This window comes from Chionomys nivalis, chromosome 14 (genome assembly GCF_950005125.1).
Source record: "Chionomys nivalis chromosome 14, mChiNiv1.1, whole genome shotgun sequence".
Lineage (NCBI taxonomy): Eukaryota > Metazoa > Chordata > Mammalia > Rodentia > Cricetidae > Chionomys > Chionomys nivalis.
The window spans coordinates 22,505,088-22,527,296 of record NC_080099.1 but is presented as its reverse complement, the minus strand read 5'-3'; the positions used below and the strand labels follow the sequence as shown (position 1 = coordinate 22,527,296).

At 43.2% G+C, this 22,209-nt stretch overlaps 1 protein-coding gene across 4 annotated transcripts in view; it reads right to left on the bottom strand.

Annotated features, from left to right (window-relative positions):
* The window catches only part of Piezo2 (piezo type mechanosensitive ion channel component 2), a 347,577-nt gene that overhangs the window by 43,016 nt on the left and 282,352 nt on the right, over positions 1–22,209 (bottom strand). For 3 of the 4 annotated variants that reach the window (XM_057788599.1, XM_057788598.1, XM_057788600.1), the window contains 8 exons: positions 21,013–21,178; positions 18,504–18,747; positions 15,587–15,683; positions 14,487–14,646; positions 11,301–11,390; positions 9,676–9,797; positions 8,622–8,693; positions 4,435–4,541 (listed from right to left, as the gene is read on the bottom strand). In XM_057788599.1, the coding sequence (XP_057644582.1) occupies positions 4,435–4,541; positions 8,622–8,693; positions 9,676–9,797; positions 11,301–11,390; positions 14,487–14,646; positions 15,587–15,683; positions 18,504–18,747; positions 21,013–21,178 (1,058 nt within the window). Of the gene's footprint in view, positions 1–3,066; positions 3,166–4,434; positions 4,542–8,621; positions 8,694–9,675; positions 9,798–11,300; positions 11,391–14,486; positions 14,647–15,586; positions 15,684–18,503; positions 18,748–21,012; positions 21,179–22,209 lie in introns of all 4 variants that reach the window. The other variant, XM_057788597.1, reaches the window with a different exon arrangement.

Here is a 22,209-nt window from a genome sequence, read left to right as displayed (position 1 = left end):
GAAACACCACTGTTTGTGATCCTCAGTGACAGAAGTTTCGCTTTGCACGCAACAAGCTGGAGTTGGGAGGTCTTGACGAGCACCATCAGAGGACTTTCTCCTATCGCAAACGTCTCAGTCAAAAGGAAGATGTCTTCTTTAATGTTCTCATTTGCTCGGGTGGAAGTAAGTTTTACATTGTCAATACTCTCCTAGTAGTGGTTATGAGTAACTTGAAAAAGCCGATGGATTTTACAGGGGAAATAATGCCAGTGGGAGAGGGAGCTACCCCAGGAGAGCAGAGAGGGAAAACAGTGTGAGAGTCAGCTAACCCAGGAGAGCAGAGAGGGAAACTGGTGCCTCGGGTTACCCTTTGTCAGTTGCATTCCAGAGCCGAGGATGGTCACATCAATAATTTACAACCAATCACCAAGGAGCAATGGTTTGGAAGAACCCACCCTCCACATCCCCAGAAGCATGCAAAAACAACAAAAGCGAGACAGGATACATACAATCAGCCCTCCCGAAATCATAAAACCAAGCCAGCATGCTTAACATGCAACCCCCGGATCTCAGGGAAGCTGGGTTTTCCACTGTCACGATTAAGATAAGAGCACACAAGGGTAGCTGTAAACCCATATATTGTCATTTGATCCTAGATGATTTTCATATTTCAGAAAATTTTAGAAAACATGACATAAACAGATTGGCATTCTGATGCCACTAGGAAGTAGAGATTCAACTTTTCCACATATTGAAATATGAGGGCACAGGGTCCAATAAAGAGCACCTCGTTTTTCCTCAGAGGTAGAAATCTGAATTGTACGGGCAACACACACAAATGTAAAATTGGTATTATTTCTGGATAACAAATCTGGGAGGTAAACGTCCTATGGTATGCTAAATGTATTTTATGGAACTAGGGCATGAACTGATACTCAAAAGGATCAAAGCAAGCGCTGGTGGGTCCTTACTGAGCATGTCAGTTTGGGAGTCTAGCCACTTATCTCTCAGGTTTAGGACATTAGAAAGCAAATTTGCATAATATAGTTTGCTTTAAAAGAAACCAAACTAATAAATACATCTTCAGGTTTAAGAACAGCATAGGATGGCTTCAAAAAAAAAAAACACTCCAAGAAAAGTATTATACTATTATTGTTTTATAAAATGAAAGGATGCCAAACAGAAATTAAGAGGTAATAATTTGTGAGCGCAGCAGGTGTGCATTGTACGACTTTCTTTGTTCTAAGGAAAAAGCAAACAGCTGGGAGGGAGAGAGGAAGGCTGAGAAGGGCAGGATTCGCAGACTTTAAGAAGGGCAGGGAAGGAACCATTGATGTCTGACATGCTGAGAACTACTAACCCTACATCGGTCCCCTAGGGATGAAAGTCATCGGTGTCTTGTTGACGAGAGGAACATTCTGGTCATGCAAGTACAGGAAGCAAGACAGAGCAACCACGCTGTGAGCTGTTGAGTCCCTATTCTCAGGCAAAGCTATCTTAAGACTGCCATTTTGAAAAGCGTTTATTTTAAAGTTCCAAACACTTGACCGAAGGCCAGTTTTGCCGTCTCCTATTTCAGTAAAGGGTTCCGACCCTTACTGAGTCCAGAAATGGAAGGGTTTTTATGACCTCCCAAATTATGACATTCTATCTTTTACTTTTACCCAATTTGGTGGCTTGTCTAGGGAGCAAGGTCCCAAACTGCATCAGCCAGAAGGAGAAAGTGCTTGGAAGTACACACAAAAAGTCTGAAGGTTCAGATAATAGTCACCATCACGAGTGTGTGTTTTTGAACTTATCTCCAAGTTTATCTTTATTGTTAGGGGAGTGAGACTCACTTTTTACCAGAAGGTCATTAAGCAAAACTGTATACATTCTTTTAAACAAAGAGTATTTCAATGGAGTGGATATCCTTAACTCAAATTGATAGCATTTTATAGTTTGCCCTAAGTACACTGGAATACAGAGTCCCTTTACACCTTTATCGTCACTTAATCGTCTTTAGCTTTGTTTTGAGTAACAAAAGGGGTGGATAACTTGCAACCTTTCACTTTAATAATTTCTAAATTACAAATTTAGACACTCATATGGATTCATACAGCAGAAAAGATAAAGTCCCTGCAGAAACAGCAACAGTGACTATTAATCAAAGCCAGTCCTCTGGAATGGAGAATGAAAGGCAGTCGGAGGGTTGGACTCTGAGGCCCTAGCGAGACCAGCAATACAGCCTCACCTGAGAGCTTCACAGACACCCTGCATTTCAGGTTCTGTATGACCAGTGGGACCAGAATCAGCATGGAAACGAGATGGCAGGGAAAAGGCAAGGTGCACTCGTCTCTGTCACTATCCCAACTGTTTGCATGAACTCAACGACCATCAGATCATAATGGCCCAAGAGTTTTAGAGCTCCCTCCGGGCTGAGTTTAGAAGGGAAAACATGCTACAAAATACAAGAAGAATAATTTCTTCCTTGTGGTTTTTAATAATGAAGCGAGTACGATATAGGCAGCTGACTGACATCCATTCTGTATTAGGTGATGAACAAGGGCATTGTTAAACTTTATTGAGAAGCACTGTTGTGCTCTGGGCATCAGCAGCTGGGGAAGATGTGCTGGATACAGGACATCTATGTCCACATTCGGAAGCTGGAAACTAACGAGAAGCTGAAAGCGGGGACAGAACCAGAGGAGTCTTTTATAGGCTTATCTGGAAATTCTTACCAGCTTTCTGAGAAAGAATTATTATATATGCTTTACTCAATATAAACTGAGGCATGCAACCAGACGCCACCCTTTTAAGATGAGATGTAACTCACCCAAAACTACGAGGAGAGAAAGTACACGTATATCTGCATTTTCTCTTCCTATTTTTTATAATCTCTGGTGTCTACTTTTCAAAGTAGGAAAATGATAAGTAGTCTGGCTCCTAAGAACTCTTTTTTTTTGGAAAATTTAATGTTTTACATCCATATGATGCTTTCATTGTATGATTCATAGAACAGAGAAAATGTAGATAGAAGGATGTTTTGCTAAAGTTCTATGGAGCAGAGAGTCACACACTACACATCAGTAGAACATGAAATACCTTTGCAGCTCGGATTAAATACTGAAGAATAGTTTTGGGAAGTTTAATGACAGACTTTGGCAAGGCTAAAATGGCTGAGGCAAACTTCCCAATAGCTCTCTACAAAGAAGGACAAAGCAAGAGTAATTAGTAGGAAAAAAAAAAAACCCCAACGTTAACAATTTAATATATGACGTCACATGAGCTTGTCTCTACAATCAACACTGAGGTTAAAACATGCCACTCGCTGAAGCTGGAATAAAATGTGCTTGAGCTTGGAAGTTAGGAAGAAGAGCACACTCAGTCGCAGCATATAGTCCATAAACACAGTGAAGATGGTCCACATTCTCTTCTTTGTTGTACGATGAGAGGTGGTTAGCATAAAATTCATTAGCTAAAAAGTAAGGCTGTTAAGTCCTTAGTATTGGCAAGCACCCCCACTCATGCACACAAACATGTTCCCAAACACACAGAGGGACAATGGAGCCAGGGAGGCAGCACCGCACCGAAGAAGTGCCACAAGTTGCTTGGTCCTTCAATGTCATCAGGAAGACCAGGCATTTGGGCTTGCCCATTTATGAAGGCCCATCTAGGGAGCAGTGTATGGCCTTATCATGGGCAATCACAAAGTTTTATGAGAACCTTTCTATACGATCTGTACTATGACACATGGGATATAACTGTCTCAGCCTGTGGTCCAGAGGTTAGACAAATGTGCAGAAAGAGTTCATGCCCTGTCCTCTGACATGGCCTCATCTTTAAGAAGGATGGACTTCTGCCGCGCCCCCACCCCGCCACTAACACTGTGCTTGCTAGTGAGTCAGAGCTGTGTTTGAGACAGCAGGTTCCTGAACAGAGAGAACTCAGCTGTAAAAATCAGAACCAGGATGGATGTTTATAGTTATTATTTAAATCATTCTGGTATCAATAGCAATACATATGAAGTTAATTTTCAAAACCCAATGCAACATTTAAGCAATCATTTTAAAGAGGAGCATGCATTTATTTACACAGTCAACTCATTCACGCAGGGGGCTGTAAGCCTTGCATCCAAGCAATCCAGAGCAATCCTGAGGAAGTTGTCTACTTGCAAGAGAAATTTTTTGGTTATTGTTGTTTGGGGCATCAAGAAAATGCTTGGATGTCAGGGATGACGTGCTGACCCGCACTGTTCACATGATGTGGTAGTTACGGCATTCCTGAGAGGGAACAGTGCTGTAGTTTAATTAGAACTAGACAATTCCAGACGTCCATCAGAAGACTCTGAAAGCCGTACCACAGGCTACAGAAGAGGTCATCTAAGCCTGCAAACAAGACTCGTTAATTTAAAAACCAATCGCAGTGTTTCTAACCAGCAAAGGGTATCATCGCGCACATCCTTCTAGTTACCTGGAATGCTGACTTCCGCGGGGGTTCTTCATCTTCCTTCTTAAGCTCCTCTTCTTCCTCCTCTTCACTATCCGTTTCAAATAAATAATAGTCTCCGCTCCTGACCACTAAGCGAGACAAAATATTTGCTTACTTCTGGAAGGAGACATGAGAAACCTGGGGGCCTATTCATGAAATTTCCTCCCTAAAGACACATAGATGGTCCTCGAGAGGACCACAGCCAGAGATGTTAGCAGGAGAAAACAGATGAAAAGAACCCATTTTATCTAGTGCAACATGGTGCTGGCATGGCTGGGTCTACAGAGCATGAGGCCTTGTCTGTGCCATTTATGAGGCTGGCATTGACCTGGCAATTTCTTCCATCTTCCTTGCTTTATTGGGCTGAGTCCATTTCTTGTGCAGATGCCAAAATACTTGACAACTTTTGCTTCTCAATTCATCAGTTTTGATCCCTTAGACAAAGGCCGAAGTAAAGTAGCAGATTTGGCACGGTCTGTCACAGACAAACCAACCAGGGCGACACAGAATGGAGATGGGTGCCACCAGTCTCTACTTCACTTTATACTATGCAGACCTGGCTTGTCCACACGTGACACATGAGGCAACGTAAGACAAGACATTCGAAAGAGTTAAAAAAGAAACAAAATAAAATAAACGACGACAACAACAACAAACACATTGCCACAAGGAGGAAAAGGGTAGGTAACATCAACAATGAAGACAAGACAACGGCATCTATTCTGACTGCTTCTACATGTAGCGAAGGGACTGACTGAGGAAGAACAGCCCTGGTCCATAGGGTTTGGTTCTGCCCTGCTTCTGGTCAACAAGCCATTCCCTGAGAGCATCACGAAATCCAAGGAGAACGGTAATGACCTTCAGGGACAGAGCACAAACAGTATGGCCCTGCTTCTGCCTCATCTGACACTGGCCCTGCAAGAATATATTGTCTGTGTCAGGAATGGGAACAGAGAAATCAGAGACGTCTAGAGACTTAGAGAAATTTAGGAAATTCTCATCTTTGTATGTTTGAAAACTTTTAAATTTAATAGAGAGAAGAGACTCACTTCTGATGCTACAAGAACTGTACCATCATTGTGGGGAAGCATACTAAGGTTTTTAATTGTAAATGGGATTTCAAACTGCAGAGTCATCTCACAGGTGGTGATGTGATGTCTTAAACTATGATTTGGTCATAGGAAACCTTGGCTTGTTGAAAACCAGTTGAGTGAATGTCACTAGCTACGGTTAAAAGCTGAACAATTTTGTCTACAGCATCAGATGACTCTGAGCCTTCATTCAGGAAGATGCAGAGTGAACAAATTGGGCCTTATATCCTTGAACAGAAGCACTGTGATTTGTTACTCATGTTTCGAAGGAAAAAAAACAGGCCCGGAGTACTGGATCCAGGCCCGAGGGAATCAATGCAATACAACATAACGTAATAATAAGCAAGAACAAACCAAAGTCACAGCATTACATTTGACAGTGAGGAAGACCATTAAAGTAATGCCTTCATGTAAGCTGAAAGATATTGCAGGGAAGTTTTGTGGACTCTACATCACATGATCATTTGTGACAAACACAGAGCATTATAAGGTAGAACATTTTACCCTCATTATAGGCACTAAGATCGACAATAGCTGAAGTTGTATTCAATCATACCTTCTATCATTTTTATTCATATGGTTGAGCCCAAATAATTTTTTTATCTCAAGCATTGATTTTATCATTAGTAATATCACCAATTTACTATGTAAGCAAGTGAAACTGGTACATCTGAAAAAATGAAATACTTTTTTAAGTCTCTTATTTCTTCAAAAAACTTTGTTGAAGCAATGCTAGGAAAATCACTTTTTTAGTGTGTGCTACTAATGATAATTTAAGAAGTTCTTCCATGCACATTAGGGCAAATTGGAGACTTCTGCCCAGGCACAAATCACAGATGCTGGTGTCATTGATAAATTGCTTAGTAGGAAGGTAACTTTTAGAATCTCACCACTTGTGTCCACAGAAACGTGGCTCTTCAGATATTTCTCAAGAAAGCAGAGTTAGGTACTGCCGAGGATGGTGTGCAACTGACAGAGACACACGACCGTGGGAAGAAGGAAGGTATTATTGAACAGCAATAATGCAGTCCGCTGTGCGTGCATAGGTTTGGAACTGGCAAATTCATCACCACAGCTTACATTGCCATCTTTGCTGTTGACCAACGATATCAACAAGCAGCAGCAGCAACGGACATCAGCATCTCTCAGAAGCTGTTTGAAAACCCAGCCCAATCATCTTAACAGATCAGTCAATGGCTTCTGACAACATTCTTCCAGATCTAGAGATACGTTTTGGAACATCAAAGTCTAAAAACAGTCAAGGGCATTCTTTCCCTTTTGTTCCTTTCAAATTTGGCAAAGAAAATATGTTATGCAGTAGTAACTTAGCACCACTTAGGACATGATTCCAAACCCTATGTGACAGACGGCTCTGCATTAGTGCGCTGTAACACGTTGTAACAAGGCACACGGAGTTGAACACCAGAAAAATCTGATATAATGAGGGTGAAATGAATTGGAAAAAAAATCTAGGGTCATTAACCGTTACAGAGAGTTAAGTTATTACCAATATCTACTATGATTATCAAAGACCATATCCAATTCTTTTTGAAATAATTTAGATGCCAAAGGGGAGAAACCACCACCACCTCAGTGGCCACAGTGGGAATTTACCCCACTGAAGGACAAACATTCAACATGATGTGATTGGATAGGTCACTCTAAACCAGCAAAGGCCCTTTAAAAACAGAAAAGTAGGCACAGTTTACTTGTGACTTGATAGACTAGGTATTCAGTGCTCTCTGCATGTTGTTAACCTGACTGATGAGCCAATGAACCACAGAGGAGCCACAATGGATTTCAACTTGAACCTTTGTCTTTGAACTTGGGCAAAAAATTAAATGGAATTCTTTGTAACTCTCTCTCTCTCTCTTTCTTTCCCTTACTCTCTCTCTTATTTTTAACTGTACTGTTAAAATACAACATTATGAATGAAATCTAATTAAATACAAAGATGCTAAGTGAATTTCAAATTTCATGCCATTTAAATCAGTTTGCCGATTTTAGCCCATTGCAGGTCACTGTGACTCTCAGAATTCAGGTGGCAAACTGAGATTTCCTTAGTTTTCTAAAGGTTTCCTTTGAGCAGGGTTGTTCTCAGCCATGTTTAACTTCCTTCGTCTGATTATAGCAGTTGCAGCTGTGGCTGTGCAGTGGAAGACAAAAAAGGCTGAAGATACTACACATTATTCTTAAAATAATAATCATTCACTCTTCTACCACATCTAAGGAATCCAGAAAGACTAGATTATAGTGGGCCATTCGTCATTGCAATGTAAAGCCATTGGCCAGTACTGACTTTTTTTTAACTAAACCTTGTTAGGAATATTAAATATTCCTAACAAACATAACAAATACAGCCAATGGTGTCTATACCCACACATCCCACTTTTATCATTAGGAGGGAAATACATTGCAGTTTATGTGGCTAGCAGACTCTGTTTTCCTGGTTTTGCTATTAGTTGGTCATATCTGAGATTGGTCTGCATTCTGGGCCTGGGTGTTTGGGATATTGGCTGTTGCAGAACCATTTTGAGGTTGGGAGAGGTTAAAGTACAAAGTGAGCGCATTTTGGGTTATCCCCCATCTTTAGACTAAACATACTCTGAATTTTCCTTAAATGCGAAGGAAATCCCAGTTCTGGGAAAATAGAGAGGGAGGTTCATTGACAGCCATGCCAAGGGCCTTACAAAGAGGGTCACAGATACTTAGAGGAGAGCAATCATCTTTCTTGAGTCGTGGAACCAGACAGATTTATCCTTAAGGGCTTTAAACCACACAGTGGATAGGAACAGAACTCTGGGGATTTAGTTAACAACTCAGTTCTTTGTTTTCTGAGGTAATACTCTCTTGATCACAACTTTGGCTGCCTTCAGCCAACATGCTAATTTCTCTGGAAGAATTGATCCGTGGGGCCTAGAGGCTCATTAGCACTGTGGTGTTCTTACACTCTGACCCCCTATCAAGTCACAAGGATCAAACCATGCATGGGGCACACAGGTCATGGGGAGCCTGAATTCTGGTCAAGGATATAAGGGTTAGAATTGATGAGATCGGAAGAGGATCAAGAAAACCTACTGGAAGCATGATCAACCCAAGGCCGCCACCACTGCTTTTTTTTGCCCTTGGCTTTCTGTTTGTCTGCTTCTCCTAAAATGAAATATGTCCAGACATTAATTCTTAGGAAGTGAGCACACACGCTTTGAAAACCACGTTTTAAAAACTCAATTGCAAAAACACATCAGAGGTCAGGAAAAGGAAGTTTACTAACTACAAAAGTACTCATGTACTAGCAGTCTGCTGCAAACGCTGAATGCTCTTAACTGTATGCTACATGCTCACTTTCTTCCTAGGATCTGAGGGCATATGTAAAGAAACATTTAAAAAGAAGTATTCTTAGCCAAAAATGCGTCTTGCATTGATTTTTTTTTTTCAGTAAATTAGCAAGAGAGAATTATTGCCCATTTCAAAGAACCACATAGTGGTAAATAAGTCATTGAAATGTACCAAGAACAAGGAATAGGACTTTTTCTTTTGATTAATTTAGCATGATTGGAAGATAGTTGTTGTGAATGAAGAGATTCTAGGAACTGGAAAGAGACCATGCATTATTTTTCTATTCCCTTAAGCAGGAAAGCATGCAGGCTCCTACAACCAGACTGTTAGCGCTGCAATTGGATAAATATATAATTAAATATAATACATTATATGTTTCTCAGTAAATTTCATTGAAATGCGTAACAGCTGAAATGTGAACTATGAATATGCACTAGTGACATAAAATATGCATGCATTTTTCATTCCCACGTTAGATTTACAGAAACCAACCACAGCATACCTAAAACCTATTCCCTAAAAGGAGCAAATTAAGCAAAAATCATGCCAATCTCATAAGGAACATGTCTGTGACCTAAACCAGACAGTGTTCATTAAAGGTATCATGTTGAAGAGCAGATGCTTGCAAAAGCATTCATTCACTAAATATGCCCCAAGGAACATATCTGCTCACGATGGGAGAGTGAAACACAGCGAGACAACTAACAGAATGAAAATGAGCAGGATTTTACAGCCCTACCAAGAGCATGCTCCTATCAGATGTCAAAGCACTCGAGTAGAGGAAAACGTGACATACTTTCATCATCTTCTTCTGAGAGTTTCTGGATGTCCTGGCCTTCCCCTGACTCCTGGGTCAAGCTCAGCATCCTCTCCTTACCCTTTTTGTACTTTTGTTGCCGGGCTTTGATGCGATCCATCCTACAAATAAGGCAGCGTTAGTAACAGTAAGAGCGCATGCACAGTTATGCCACGGTCAGCTCTGTGGACGGACATTGTTCTCCAAATATCTGAATCCAGGAGCAAAGTGGTCAGCTTACTTCGAAGTACTTAAGGGTTATGAGATAATTGCTTATTAACAATAAATATCTCTCTCACACATACATGAATCCATGATACTCTGTGTTTCATAGATACTGGAGTTAGCAATACAATCAATAGTCATGATGCTAAGGTTTAGCATGAAGCCCTTGATACCTGTTCTCATTTTGCATCATAGCCAGTCTGAACACAGAGTATTATAACCAAAGGCTTTGCATCATTTTTTCTATTTTGTTTATTTTATGTGAACAGGTGTTTTGTCTCCATGCATGTGCACCATATACATGCCTGGTGGCTGCAGAGGCCAGGAAAGGGTATTGAATTATTCGAAGCTGGAGTATAGATCTCTCCTGCCCCAGCTTTGCATTCTTAACCAAAATGCAAATGAAGAGTCACATCTCACGGAAAGTGAGAGCACACTCTAAATGTGGCCCTGCATTTGTTCCTTCTAAGTCTGAGCTAGAGGAATAACAACGGTTGCAGCACACTGCATATACATTCCAATTTCATATACATCTTAGGTCTTTGTGCACATAACCATGCTATGGAATAATTTACACAAGGAAATACCCTTTAAGGGAAGGGAATTAAGAACCGAGGTCACGATGGAATGCAGTTGAGAAGCCCTCTTCTCAATTCAGGGGGCTTTCCTGGAAGGGTGGGACAAGGCTTCTACTTCCTTGACAAAGTTGTCTAGGATTCCAATCCTATGGTTATTAGGGTTTAAACACTAATACTCAAAATGCAGGTGTGTGCCAGTCCTTAGAATTTCTAGCCATTGTTAGAAGTTTCCAAATGGGACAAGGGTGGTAGGAAAAGTGTTGTATCACATCAGGAAGAGCTGGCCATACCAGTGCTGTTCTAGTTACCGTAGACCCTATGTATCAGAGCTCATTCTCCTGAGCATGTACTGTACTGTTGTAAAAGGTGCCTCTGAAGCTGGTTCCGTAGATAGTTCCTGGATCCAGAAATGCAAGCCTCTTTCATTCATTTATCAATCCTGATAACAGCTCGGAAGGGACAACTGTGTGCCCTAACTGAATGACCCAGATGGAGTTTCAGAGAACTTAAATGACCAGCTCGGGACTCTGAACAAAGTCACTGAATCTGTGGCAGCTCCCTGCTGTCTTCCAAGAGGGTCCCCTTCCCAGATCCTGGAGCTACCATCCTGCTAAACTGCTCTCATCTTCAGTGTGGCAGTGTTAGTGCCTGACCTGACAGAGTAATCGGCACTCAAAATACAGGGGTGGACCAGTCCTTCAAAGTCTCCTTCATTGTTAGAAACGGATATATTTTCTCAGGGGTCTGAAATCCCAAGAGCCAAGTTGACTACCTCCATACTAACTGGAAAGAGGCAGAGATCACAGCGAAGAGAGTACTTACTGTCTCTTTAGCTGATCCATGGACTTTTTCTCTTCCTCAATTCTTGCCTTTACAGCTTTCACAATCGTAGCCTGGAAAAGTTCAGCCCCTCTGAAATAAAATTGGAAACACAGAACATATCAGTATTCTTGTGGCTGTTCATCTTTTCCTGAAAAATGACCATAACGGATCAGAGGTCACGGTGAGCCTTTCCTGGGGCCGACAGAAGTTTCCTGGCTGACGTCACCCACTCCTAGATACCCTTTATGAGTGACTGAACAAGGAGTAAGTGGGCTGTCTGCCAGCCTGGGCAGCCAGTGGAGAGAAAATGGGTTGCTTTTCAAACACGACTTGACTTCAGTTGAGGGCCACATGACATTTATCAGTTGACTTCCCTTTCACTTCTAGCAATGTACTTCAAGCTTCTAGACCTCCTAGAGCAGTGGCAATCAATGCTGGCACCATTCAATAGAATTCCCCACGTTGTGGTGACCCCAACTGTGAAATTCGTTTCACTGCTACTTCGTCATGGTAAATTTGCCATGGTTAGGAACTGTAATGTAAATATCTGATATGCAGGATGGTCTTAGGTGACCCCTAAAAAGCAGTTGTTCGAACCCCAAGGGGTCATGACCCACAGGTTGATAACCCCTGTCCTAGGAGGATATTTATCGTAAGGCAAGAAGCTCTTCATCTTCTCACACATACCCTTTCCACTGTCATCGCTTTTTTTTTTCATGACAGGGAAAGGAGCACAGTCCTCTTGCTAAGGGCACGCCTTATGCTTGGGGCTCCTTCCTTGATTTCTTGCCTTGCCTGAAGCCTGAGGAATTTATGCATTTTTCACATTTCTATTGCTACAAGCATTCCTTCCCTTCCTCTCTCCTCTCTCTTTGCATGTGTGTGCTGCATGCATTTATATGTGGGTGCATGTGGAGGCCAAAAGTGATATTGAGATTAGGATATTTTCTCTAACCACTTTTCCACGTTATTTCTGTAAAATATTTATTTCAAATGTCATTATATGTGTTTGTGTGCAGGTCTGTGGGGGTGAAGCAGGTGTCTATGGAGGGCCAGAGGTGTCAGATCCCCCCAGTTATAGGCAGGTGTGCATCAATTGACATGGAACCAGGAATTGAACTTGGGTCCTCTGAAAGAGTAGTATGTGCTCTTAAATATTGAACCCTCATCTCTCCAGATTCTTTACACTTTTTGAGGGGGTGGCTAGGATCTCTCACTGATGTGAAACTTGTCATTTTGGCTAGATTGGATGGACAGCAATCACTGGGGGTCTCCCTGTCTCCAACCTCCAGAGCCAGTGACAGGTGTTCAATGCCAGGCCTGCATTTTCATATGGATGCTGTGCATCTGGACTCAGGTTCTCACGCCTGTGCAGCAGAACTTTACCCGTCGGGCATCTCTCCAACCACAGGTTCTCTGCCTGCAAACTAACGCACACACTAACGCTCTTCTAATCTGAGCAATGGAAATGGAGCCAGGTTCACCCCATGCTTTCCTCTGTTCACCCAGGCACCACTGCCCTTGCAGTTAAGTAAAAACCTTCTACAGTGACATCACTGGGGCTGTTTTCCTATTCTTCCTCTTTTATTCAGCTCCTTCTTTAGATCGTTTCTTGGGATGGAAGGGCAGCCCAGCTCATGCCGTGAAACCACTAAGACATCCTTGACTCTCATGGCCTCCCCATTATTTCTTACATCATCACCATTGTCTGAATATCTGGAACACGGTGAAATCCTTATGCCCAAGTGACAGCATTGGGAAGTAGAGCCTTGCAAGATGACTAAGCTATGAATGGCTTAGATAAGGCCCAGGAAGTCTCTTATCCTTTCTACATAGTGGACTGGCTATAGGCTCTCACGAGACACCCAAACTGATAGCACCTCAATACTTGTCTTCTAGCTACCAGAATGACTGGGGGCACATTTACAGTGTGCGTAGTCTGCCTGCCATGCCATGCTTTTGTCATGGCACCCCCAAAAGTCAAAGACAATTCTATTCAACTCTACCATTTCTGAACATGATGTACTGAATAGTAAATAATAATCATACTCATAAATTACAGGATTAATATTTTAAGCTTAATAAAGTCACAAGGCTCCTTGAATGAAAGGTGGGTTCCTACTATATCCTTTTTCTATGTGGCTCCAACTTAGGTAACAAAAGTTGGCATCACACTCATATAAATGAACTTCGTGGCAGGGGAGGAGATGAAATCTAGAGAAACTGGTGTCATAATCACCTATGTGTATCTGTATGAACCTCAAGTTCAAAGGCAGCATATGGCAATTTCATAAGGGAAATTAACCTAATGCTTGCCAGGGAGCAAGCATTATGGATCCTATGCTGTCTGAGCAAGGCTGGCGGCTCCAGACAAATGAGTGCAGGCTCAGTCACTGTCCCCTCCATGCAGGAGCACACTGGTCGGCGGCCAGTACCCTCCACAGTCTTTTCTAAATCTAAGAGAAGGCCAAAAGCTGGAAAAGGAATGGAGCCCAAGAAGAAGAATGTGGCAATGTGAAGAGTCCCAGAGAAGAAACTCAGGCGAGGTGTGGAAGAGACTAAAAGGAAGAGAGGGGCAGGAGAAGGTGGAGGGGCCGAGGGGCGCTGGGTCCTGTGCTGCTCAGTGTCTGAGCTTTCTGGGGGAACCACCAAACTGCTCTCGTAAGGGCTGTACTAATGTATATCCTCACTAATAGTGTGTAAGGCTTTCTTCCTTACTAACCATTCTCACTTGCGCTGAGTGTTTGGTTTTTCAATCTTAGGCATTTTCACAGGAGTGAAATGATGCCAAATTGCAGGTTTTTTAATATTTACGTTTTGCTGATGAATTGTGTTGTTAAGTGATAGTTCACATACTTACAGGACATCTGTGTATGTTCTTCCTTTTCACCCTCCCCTCCCCTTTATGTGACGTGGAGGGTCAAATGTGCTCTGCCACTGAGTTACTTCCCAACCCCTGCTCTGATGTTTTCTACTGTGACATGTCCACTTGGATCGTTTGCCCATTGTGTTAGTGCTGGTCACCGAATTCCTTGTTAGGACTCTAGATACAAAGGGACTGCTTTTGTAATGGTTTTTCTCAAAGCGACTTAAAAATTTCCTGTGGGTTCTCTGAGCAACATGAGATATATAATATTGAGCATTATCACATTCAGGTGAGTTGTCGGTGAAGGTAGCCTAACCCACCTGGATGCCAGGATCTGGGAGGCTTTGATGTCAGCCACGACGTGCAGGAAGTAGTAACTCATGAAGACTCTTCTCTGCAGCAGGAGGAAGGCAAAGCAGATGCTGTCCCAGATGATTCCTGCTTCCCCGCTGGGCAGCCTGCATTTGGAGTCATCCTCAGCTGCACCATCAAGTAGGGGAGAACCCAAGAGAAAATGAACACCTGTGTGCACTACTGTCACATAAAGTCTACAGAGCCGGGCTCGAGAAATCCCACCGACACAAGCGTGGAATTCCAATGGGCTGATTTACTTATGAGCTGAGCACTTCCCAAGCAGAATTTTATGCCTTGAGTCTGATATCAGCATGAGGGGGCTCCAGCGAATTGCCGGCACTGTGAGGTTAGGGAATTCCTGAACATCCTTTCTTCAAGGACTTCCCCCAAACAACGGCTCAACAGTAGATGAAATGCTCTAATGTAGAAAAGTCCTAGGCAGGCTCAACGGGCTTGACAGTCTATTAGCAGGCTGCGGCAGCACATTTACACTAATTAGCCATTTCCAGATAATGGTTGAATCCTCTGCTGAGTACGGCCTGAATTAGGAGGCACAGGCTAGGCGTACATTATATCTAAGTAGCCTTCTGTGCATCATGAAGCACACAGCTGACACAACCTGTGATTCTGAGCTTGAGGCAGGTGACAGAAATTGCATTTCCCATTGTCTCTGTGGGGGAATGTGGGGAAAGTCCTCCCAGATACCCCAGGACTCTTCCCCATTGGCTTTCTGTGCCTGAAGTCACCCCCACCCCTTCTCAGCTTCTTGAAGAGAGAAGTTCTGGGAGCCTGAGGCACCTGAGGACTGACCGGTCTAACTGGAGCAGCTGCAGCCTTGAGGAGGCAGCGGGAATTATTTTTAATCCTCCCAGAAAAGCACGCGGAGACACCCGTCCTGCACCAGTGTGGCAGGGTGTTGGGGGAGCACCTTCTGTTCTAAGCCAGACATCAGCCAGTATAGCTTCACAGCCTCTGTCTCAGAGTGGAACTGATTCTGACTTTTATCTCATTTCTCTGTGCTCTCCCTTTTCCACAATCCTTCCACCCAGGATCCCCTCATACTTACGCATTTTATAGCCTTTCACTGTGCAGGCCAGACTGAACGCTTGGATCAGCCAGCAGCTGTTTCTCACTAGCGCACCGATGTAGCCACAGGCTCCTATCTGAAAGACGAAAGGAGGGAAGCAAACCTCAAACTCTGAATCCAGAAAACAAATCTGCTGTCTAACAAACCCAGTGTGCAAGAACTCACTAGAACCAATGCCAGCTCTTCCATAAGAAGCTTGCAGTATCTAAAACACCAGTCTCCACATCTCACGCATATAGGAAGCATTAGGTGTTCAGAGAGCAAGGTAAGTTCCCTGTGGGAATAGGAAGGATCTCCAGTGTGATGCTTCTGCACTTGGAAGCACTGCTTTTTACAAAAAGAACTAGACTTCTGTAGGACATGCCTTGACCTTATGAGCCTGCACTAAGAGAAGTGCATTTTTAATTTGGGTAGAATTATTTTCTCAGAGGTCACATGACTCAAACATGTACTGATCCCCAGAAGATCACTCCGGATCTAAGCTGAAGAGTAGAGTTCTTAGGGCTGGTATGGATGATACACTGCTCTCCCACTCATAGGTCCAACATCCTAGGAACCTACCTTGAGTAGAAGATATTTGGTGTGGAGAGGACCTGTATTGAATCTATACACACTTTTCGCTAAACAGTGTGGTAGAGCATTGTTTGTGTATCAGGTACTTGGAGTGTGTATTTATGCTATTTGGAGAAGATGTAAAACACACAGGAGGATGTGTGTGGGCTCTATGCAAAGATTGTGCAATATGAGGAAGCTGAAGGTCTGAGAGTTCATGGAAGTTCTGAAAAAAATCCTTAAGAGAAACCAAGGGAAGTCGATGTGCTCTGAAGCTTGTCTGACCGATCCTATGAGTGAAGAAGCCTTTTCTGTTGATTGGTATGTAGTTCTTTCCTAGTAACAAATTTCTTATGCCGAGCTCCAATCCCAAGCTAGGTAGTGTAAATAAACAGTAACAACTGCAAGCTAACATATCAATGCTATTGGCTTTTGAGACTCGTGCACATGGTCCGGGATATTCAAATAGCATCATTCCCCAAACAACAGTTACTTACTTAGCTTGGGGGCTGCAGCCCTGAAAACAAGCATTTCAACCTAGGCTCTAATCCCATGTCAGAAAGTTTCTGGTTTTTTTTTTTCTTCTTTCGAGCAGGGACTGACCTCCCATTTAGTCTCTACAGACTTTTAATCTGGTTGTTTTGTTTTTATTTTTGTTTGCCTCCCAAAAGTTCCTCCTAAGTTTTCTAGGAAAGATAGTAGACAACCATTTTCTGTTCACTCACCTCAACATTGTCACCATTGTCACCAATGACTGCATTGTGATTATTTAAAACAAAGGCCATTTTCATTTTCCAAATATGATCATTTAAAATGTTACCTCAAAGGTTACATCTGAGTCCTACTCATATCTGGACCTTCAAAATACAAAACTGCTTAGTCTACAATGTACATTTATATAATTAATAAATCGATAGATGGATAGATGGATGATGGATTAAGGTATGTAAGGATAGCTGGAGGGATGGATAAATAAATTGATTGATGGACGGACGGGTAGATGGATGGATACAGGTGTGGATGGATAGATAGAGGGGTAGATAGATAAACTGATTGATGAGTGGATGGAGGAAGGGTGGATGCATGGATGGATGAATGGATACAGGTGTGGATGGGTAGATGGACCCAATGGCTGAAGAGATAGGTATGGATGGATGGATGGGTGAAGAAACTACATCCATGCTTTCCATGATCAGTCTTTTGGAGTTCTCTCCATGAGATCAGCTTCTGAATGAGCTAGCATGTTGGCGTCCTGTGTCACACCCCTTCCTAACATCATACCCTGTGAAAGTTTGTATTAGTATGCTAAAATAATCCTCCAATAGGCTGTATAAAAATAAACAATTCAGCTATTGATGGCTACACACACTTTCTTAGACCTCTAAACACACTGAATCACATGAAAAGAATCTTTAAAAAAGAACAACCCAATAGTTGGACCCATGAATACCTTGAGAGTTCCTTTATAGGAAGGGAGGAAAGGAAGAAGCAGGGACTATCATAGCACTGTCTCCCGAATGCATGACCAGTCACAGTCACCAGAAGCAGGCACAGGCTCATCAGCTACAGCCCAGTAGAAAGGCACTAATCCCTTCAGCTTATCAAGACTGTTGATTAAATTCCCTGCAGCACTAAATAACTCCAGTGGTGGCCTAAATACCGGGTACAATGCTGGGGTTCTCTCTTTGTGGTGTGAGTTGTCTGTAACATCAGGGTAAAAGTTACACCTGACTTCACCAGACAGCATGCATTGTTTCTCTGCCCTACGCGGTTTCTGCCAGGCCCTCATGTGAATGTCCACACTCAGAAACAACCTAGTACTGACTTTTCTCTCACATCTTTGCATGCATAAAATGTGTCTGCATTTAAAAGCCCTTCCTACCTCATTTCCCACCTGTCAGGGCATTCCAGAGGACATCTCAATTTGTCTCACATTCTATAGTTCTTTCTAGGTAAGAGAGTTTCTTTTCGATGTACATGATAAGAGAAGACATTCAGCGACCCCGGCACAGTCATAAAAATGCTACTTTAGATTGACACTATGGGAGATGGAAGCTTGTTCCTAGGGAACGATGGGATTTTAAGCAGCAAACGATTTTATTTTTTATTTGTTGAATGTGTCACCTTCAATTGCGTGACCCTGAAAGGGAGAAAGGAATGGAAAAGATTCTGTGTGACATGGGAAAACCAGCAGCGGCAAGCGGGTGCTGAAGCCTGAACTGGTGGTGTCCTGGCTGTGGCTTTTGAGACTCGTGTAAAAGTACAAGGCTTTTAGGAACCACCGAGGGACTGTTTATTCTTACACTGGAACCATAAAGTGTGTTATGTAGTGGGAGCCACTCACCGACAGTATGTTTTTCATGGTAATCACAAACACATTGTACGCAATCAGCCAGTCCCAGTAGCGGAGGATGCTCTTGATGGGTTTCAGTAGCAAATCACCCCCAAAGAGCAGGAAATAGAAACAGGCCACCAGGTAACCCATGCAAAATATGCTGATCCTGGTTGTTCCCGTGATGAAGATGATGGTGAGGACGAACCAGAAGAGGTAGCTGAAGATGATCACTTTGGACATGTCCAAGTAAGATCTGGAAGACACACCCAAGCGATACAAAGGTAATTGCTACACAAAGAAAATCAAGACTTCTTCTTTAAGGGGCAGAGAACCTTGTATTTTGCAAAATGTGTGCCAAGGTCTCTGCATAACACTGCCTGCTGCATAAGAAAGCCCTGTATAACTAGTACTAGACTAATAGGTAAGTTGAGAAAAACACCATGTATAAGTATGCTTCTCATCTCATTTGTGACCAATTTCTCACAAAATAGGAACATTTTTCTGGGCAGGGTGTTGGTGGCACATGCCTTTTAATCCCAGCACTCAGAAGGCAGAGGCAGGTGGATTTCTGTGAGTTTGAGTCCAGCCTGGTCTACATAGTGAGTTCCAGGACAGCCAAGACTGTGACACTGAGAAACCTTGTCTCAAAAAACAAAACTACAGCAACAATAAAACCCCCCAAAACATCTTCTGTCTACCTCTTGAACATCCAAAATTTTCTGTCTTTCTATGGTAGGCATGAATAATTAACTGCATAGCTAAAAACATTCCAAGATATAGGTGCCTCTTGGCTAACAGGAAGGTGAGCAATGGATTACTTTCAAGGAACTAAAAGTTTATGTTATTATATTACAAAAAGTACATACTACATACAAAGTAGAAGTAAAAACAATCCCTTCTCATTGATGGAAGAACAACTCTCATATTCTGTGTCTGGATGTCACTGGGTCAATTCAAGGCTCTTTGGGGCACTGTCCATCCACACCGGCTTTAGTGATGCAAGGTGAGACTAGAGTATGGGGCCCAGACTTTTCTACAATAATTATCAGCTGCGGAAGCTCCCAGAACCTGGGTTGCTCTGCGGGTGGCAGGTGGTACAGCTGCTGGCCAGAGCTCAATTCTGCTTGACCACAGTTTCTCTGAGGGCTTGCTCTGGAAGTTTTCCCCTGGGGTTTTAGGAAAAGGATCAGAGAATAAATTCTAGATTCACTCTTTGTCTAACGGGCTGCATTTCTGCACGAGGTTAATAAATCATTTCTGTAAAGTGTGCTCTGTCCTTGGCCTTGCCAGCAGCACTGGGAAATAAGATGTATCTTAATGCATTTAGCACATAAGTGAACTTTTGACATCTACTGATTTTAAGAGGATAACAAAAATTATATTTTTACTGAATTACAATTATAATCCTTCCTTAATTTTCTAAACAAAGCAAGACAGCCATTCTTGAGATAAGATAAACCTAATAGTTTGTTACAGATACAGTAGAATGTGACAGCTTGTGCCCCACCAGAGGTGGTTGGAGATGTCACTCTGTCCGGTATGGGGTAATATAAGTAAGGCACTTAGAATGGAGTCTGGCACCTAAAACAGCTGGGTAATGGAAGCTAGTTAGGTTGTGCATGTACTATATAGACTCTCGACTATGCAGAAATATAGACAAAAACCCTCAAAACAAGCAAACAAACAAAACCAAACAGTTAGAAGGACCTTTGCCCCTTATATTTACACTTTAGAAAAGCAGACAAGACAGGTTCTTAAAACGACAACCCCAGGGAGTCAGTGACACATGTCACTCTTCTCTGGAGGCAGATGTTGGGGTGCCACACAGGCGCCCTGTGTACTCCCAGGGCAATCCCTCTGCCTCTGCCCACAGACAGAAGCGGCGAGGAGGGACTAGGACAAGGGGTGATGAAGACAGAAGAGAGGAGCAGGTGTGATAGAGAGGCAGTGTGATGAGGAGGCGGTGGTGAGTATAGGGCAGTGAGGAGGTACAGGGATAAGGAGGGGGCAATTAGGGGGGATGGGTGAGGAGGGGACGATAAAGGCAAGAGATGAGAAGAGGAGGTGATGAGGAGGGGCAAGGATGAGGGTATGATGAGGAGGGGCAAGGAAGAGGAGGTGAAGAAGAGGGGCAAGGATGAGGAAGCACGGTGGAGATGAGGAGAGATACGTAGTAAATGACAGAGGTGGAGGAGAGAGAGGGCTGATGAATGGTCAGGTGGATGGAGAGCAAAAACGGGGAGAGGGATAAGAAGATGAATAGGAAGGAGGGGGAGGGCACGGGGGGGTGGAGAGTGCTCTTGCTGGAGAACTGCCTATGGTATTGTTGGGCTAAGGTAGTTTCTGTTGGAAGGGACTGGGGCCATGCAAGGATCCGGCAGGGAGTAGAGGCACACAAGGGTGTAAGGCAGAGGCTGATCTACTTCCCTGGTGTCACACTGATAGAACTGTAGTTAAAGGGCAGTTTGAATGACCTTGCACACAAAGACTGCCTATCAGGAGGTGACGCTGCTGTTACCTGCAATGAATGAAATCTGGCACAGGGTTATGCTGGCTGAATGAGGCTGCGTCGAGGTTCATGCAGATCTCGACATTGTCCCCCGCCATGATGCGCACAGCTGCCTTGTTTTCATCCTCAAAGATCTGCCGTTGCAAGGAGGCACACAGGAGCAGCATGAAGTCATCTAGCAAGACAGAAGCAGCCACTCCTCAGTTTCTAAAAGGCCACACACGGTCACCACATGGCACGTGTGAGCCTTAGCAAATAGTAAGCTGTGTCCCCAAAGAGCATACTAGCTTCTAAGGTTGGGACCAAGTCCCCATTTCCTGACCCGGTATAGGGACAGCAGAGGGAGTATCAGGTCTGGAAGGCTGGCAATGGTGGCATCTGGGTGTTGTCATATCCAAATGCTAGGTGCCTGCCTCCATGAATGTTGGGGTGTGGTGCACTTTGCACCTCCCGGTGCTGAGAAAGCTGTTGGAACGCTGGTACATCTTCCCACGGGAGATTAAGATCGACATTTCTGATCTTTCCTTTCACCAGTTGCTTTGCTTTTGTAACCAGACTTTTCTCGGGGCTCACACTGAGCAGATGTGAGCAGGCAAATGTAGTAGACAGCTCATAGAAAGAACATGGGCACGACTTTGAGTTGCCCACAGCAGAGCTCCTGGCCAGGTCTCTGGGATGCTCCCAAGGCACAGGCAGCTTCCTTGTTTTTAAATGACCCCGAAACTTCTGTAGTGGGGAAGTCACTCTGGAATTCTCCATGGCACTGTCAATCCCGAGTGTTTTGGAAGTGCTGCTCCAACCATCCATTTCCAGCGATCCGGGAAGGTTTTGCCTGCAGCTCTCCTGTGATTGACATCTGTGGGCTCCCCGGTGCTGCCACAACCCTGTCTCTCATTTTGGTCTTCCTGCCATGGTAACTGGAAATGGATTCAATTTGCAAATCTCCCTCTGTAGTCTATCTTTGAATGGGAGAGGTGCTGGGAAGTGAATAAACTTTGATGGTGATCTATTTGCAAATGGAAGCGAACAAGTAGACGCTATTGGTCACTTTGCATATAAATATATAAGATAAGCTTCATACACTTATAAAGTTCCACAGAGGAACTAAAGGCGATAATGTCTAACACATGAAAAATAATGAACAAATATAAGCCCAAATACCTACATCTGGTGGTCCTACAAGCAGAAACACAGACAAGAAACACT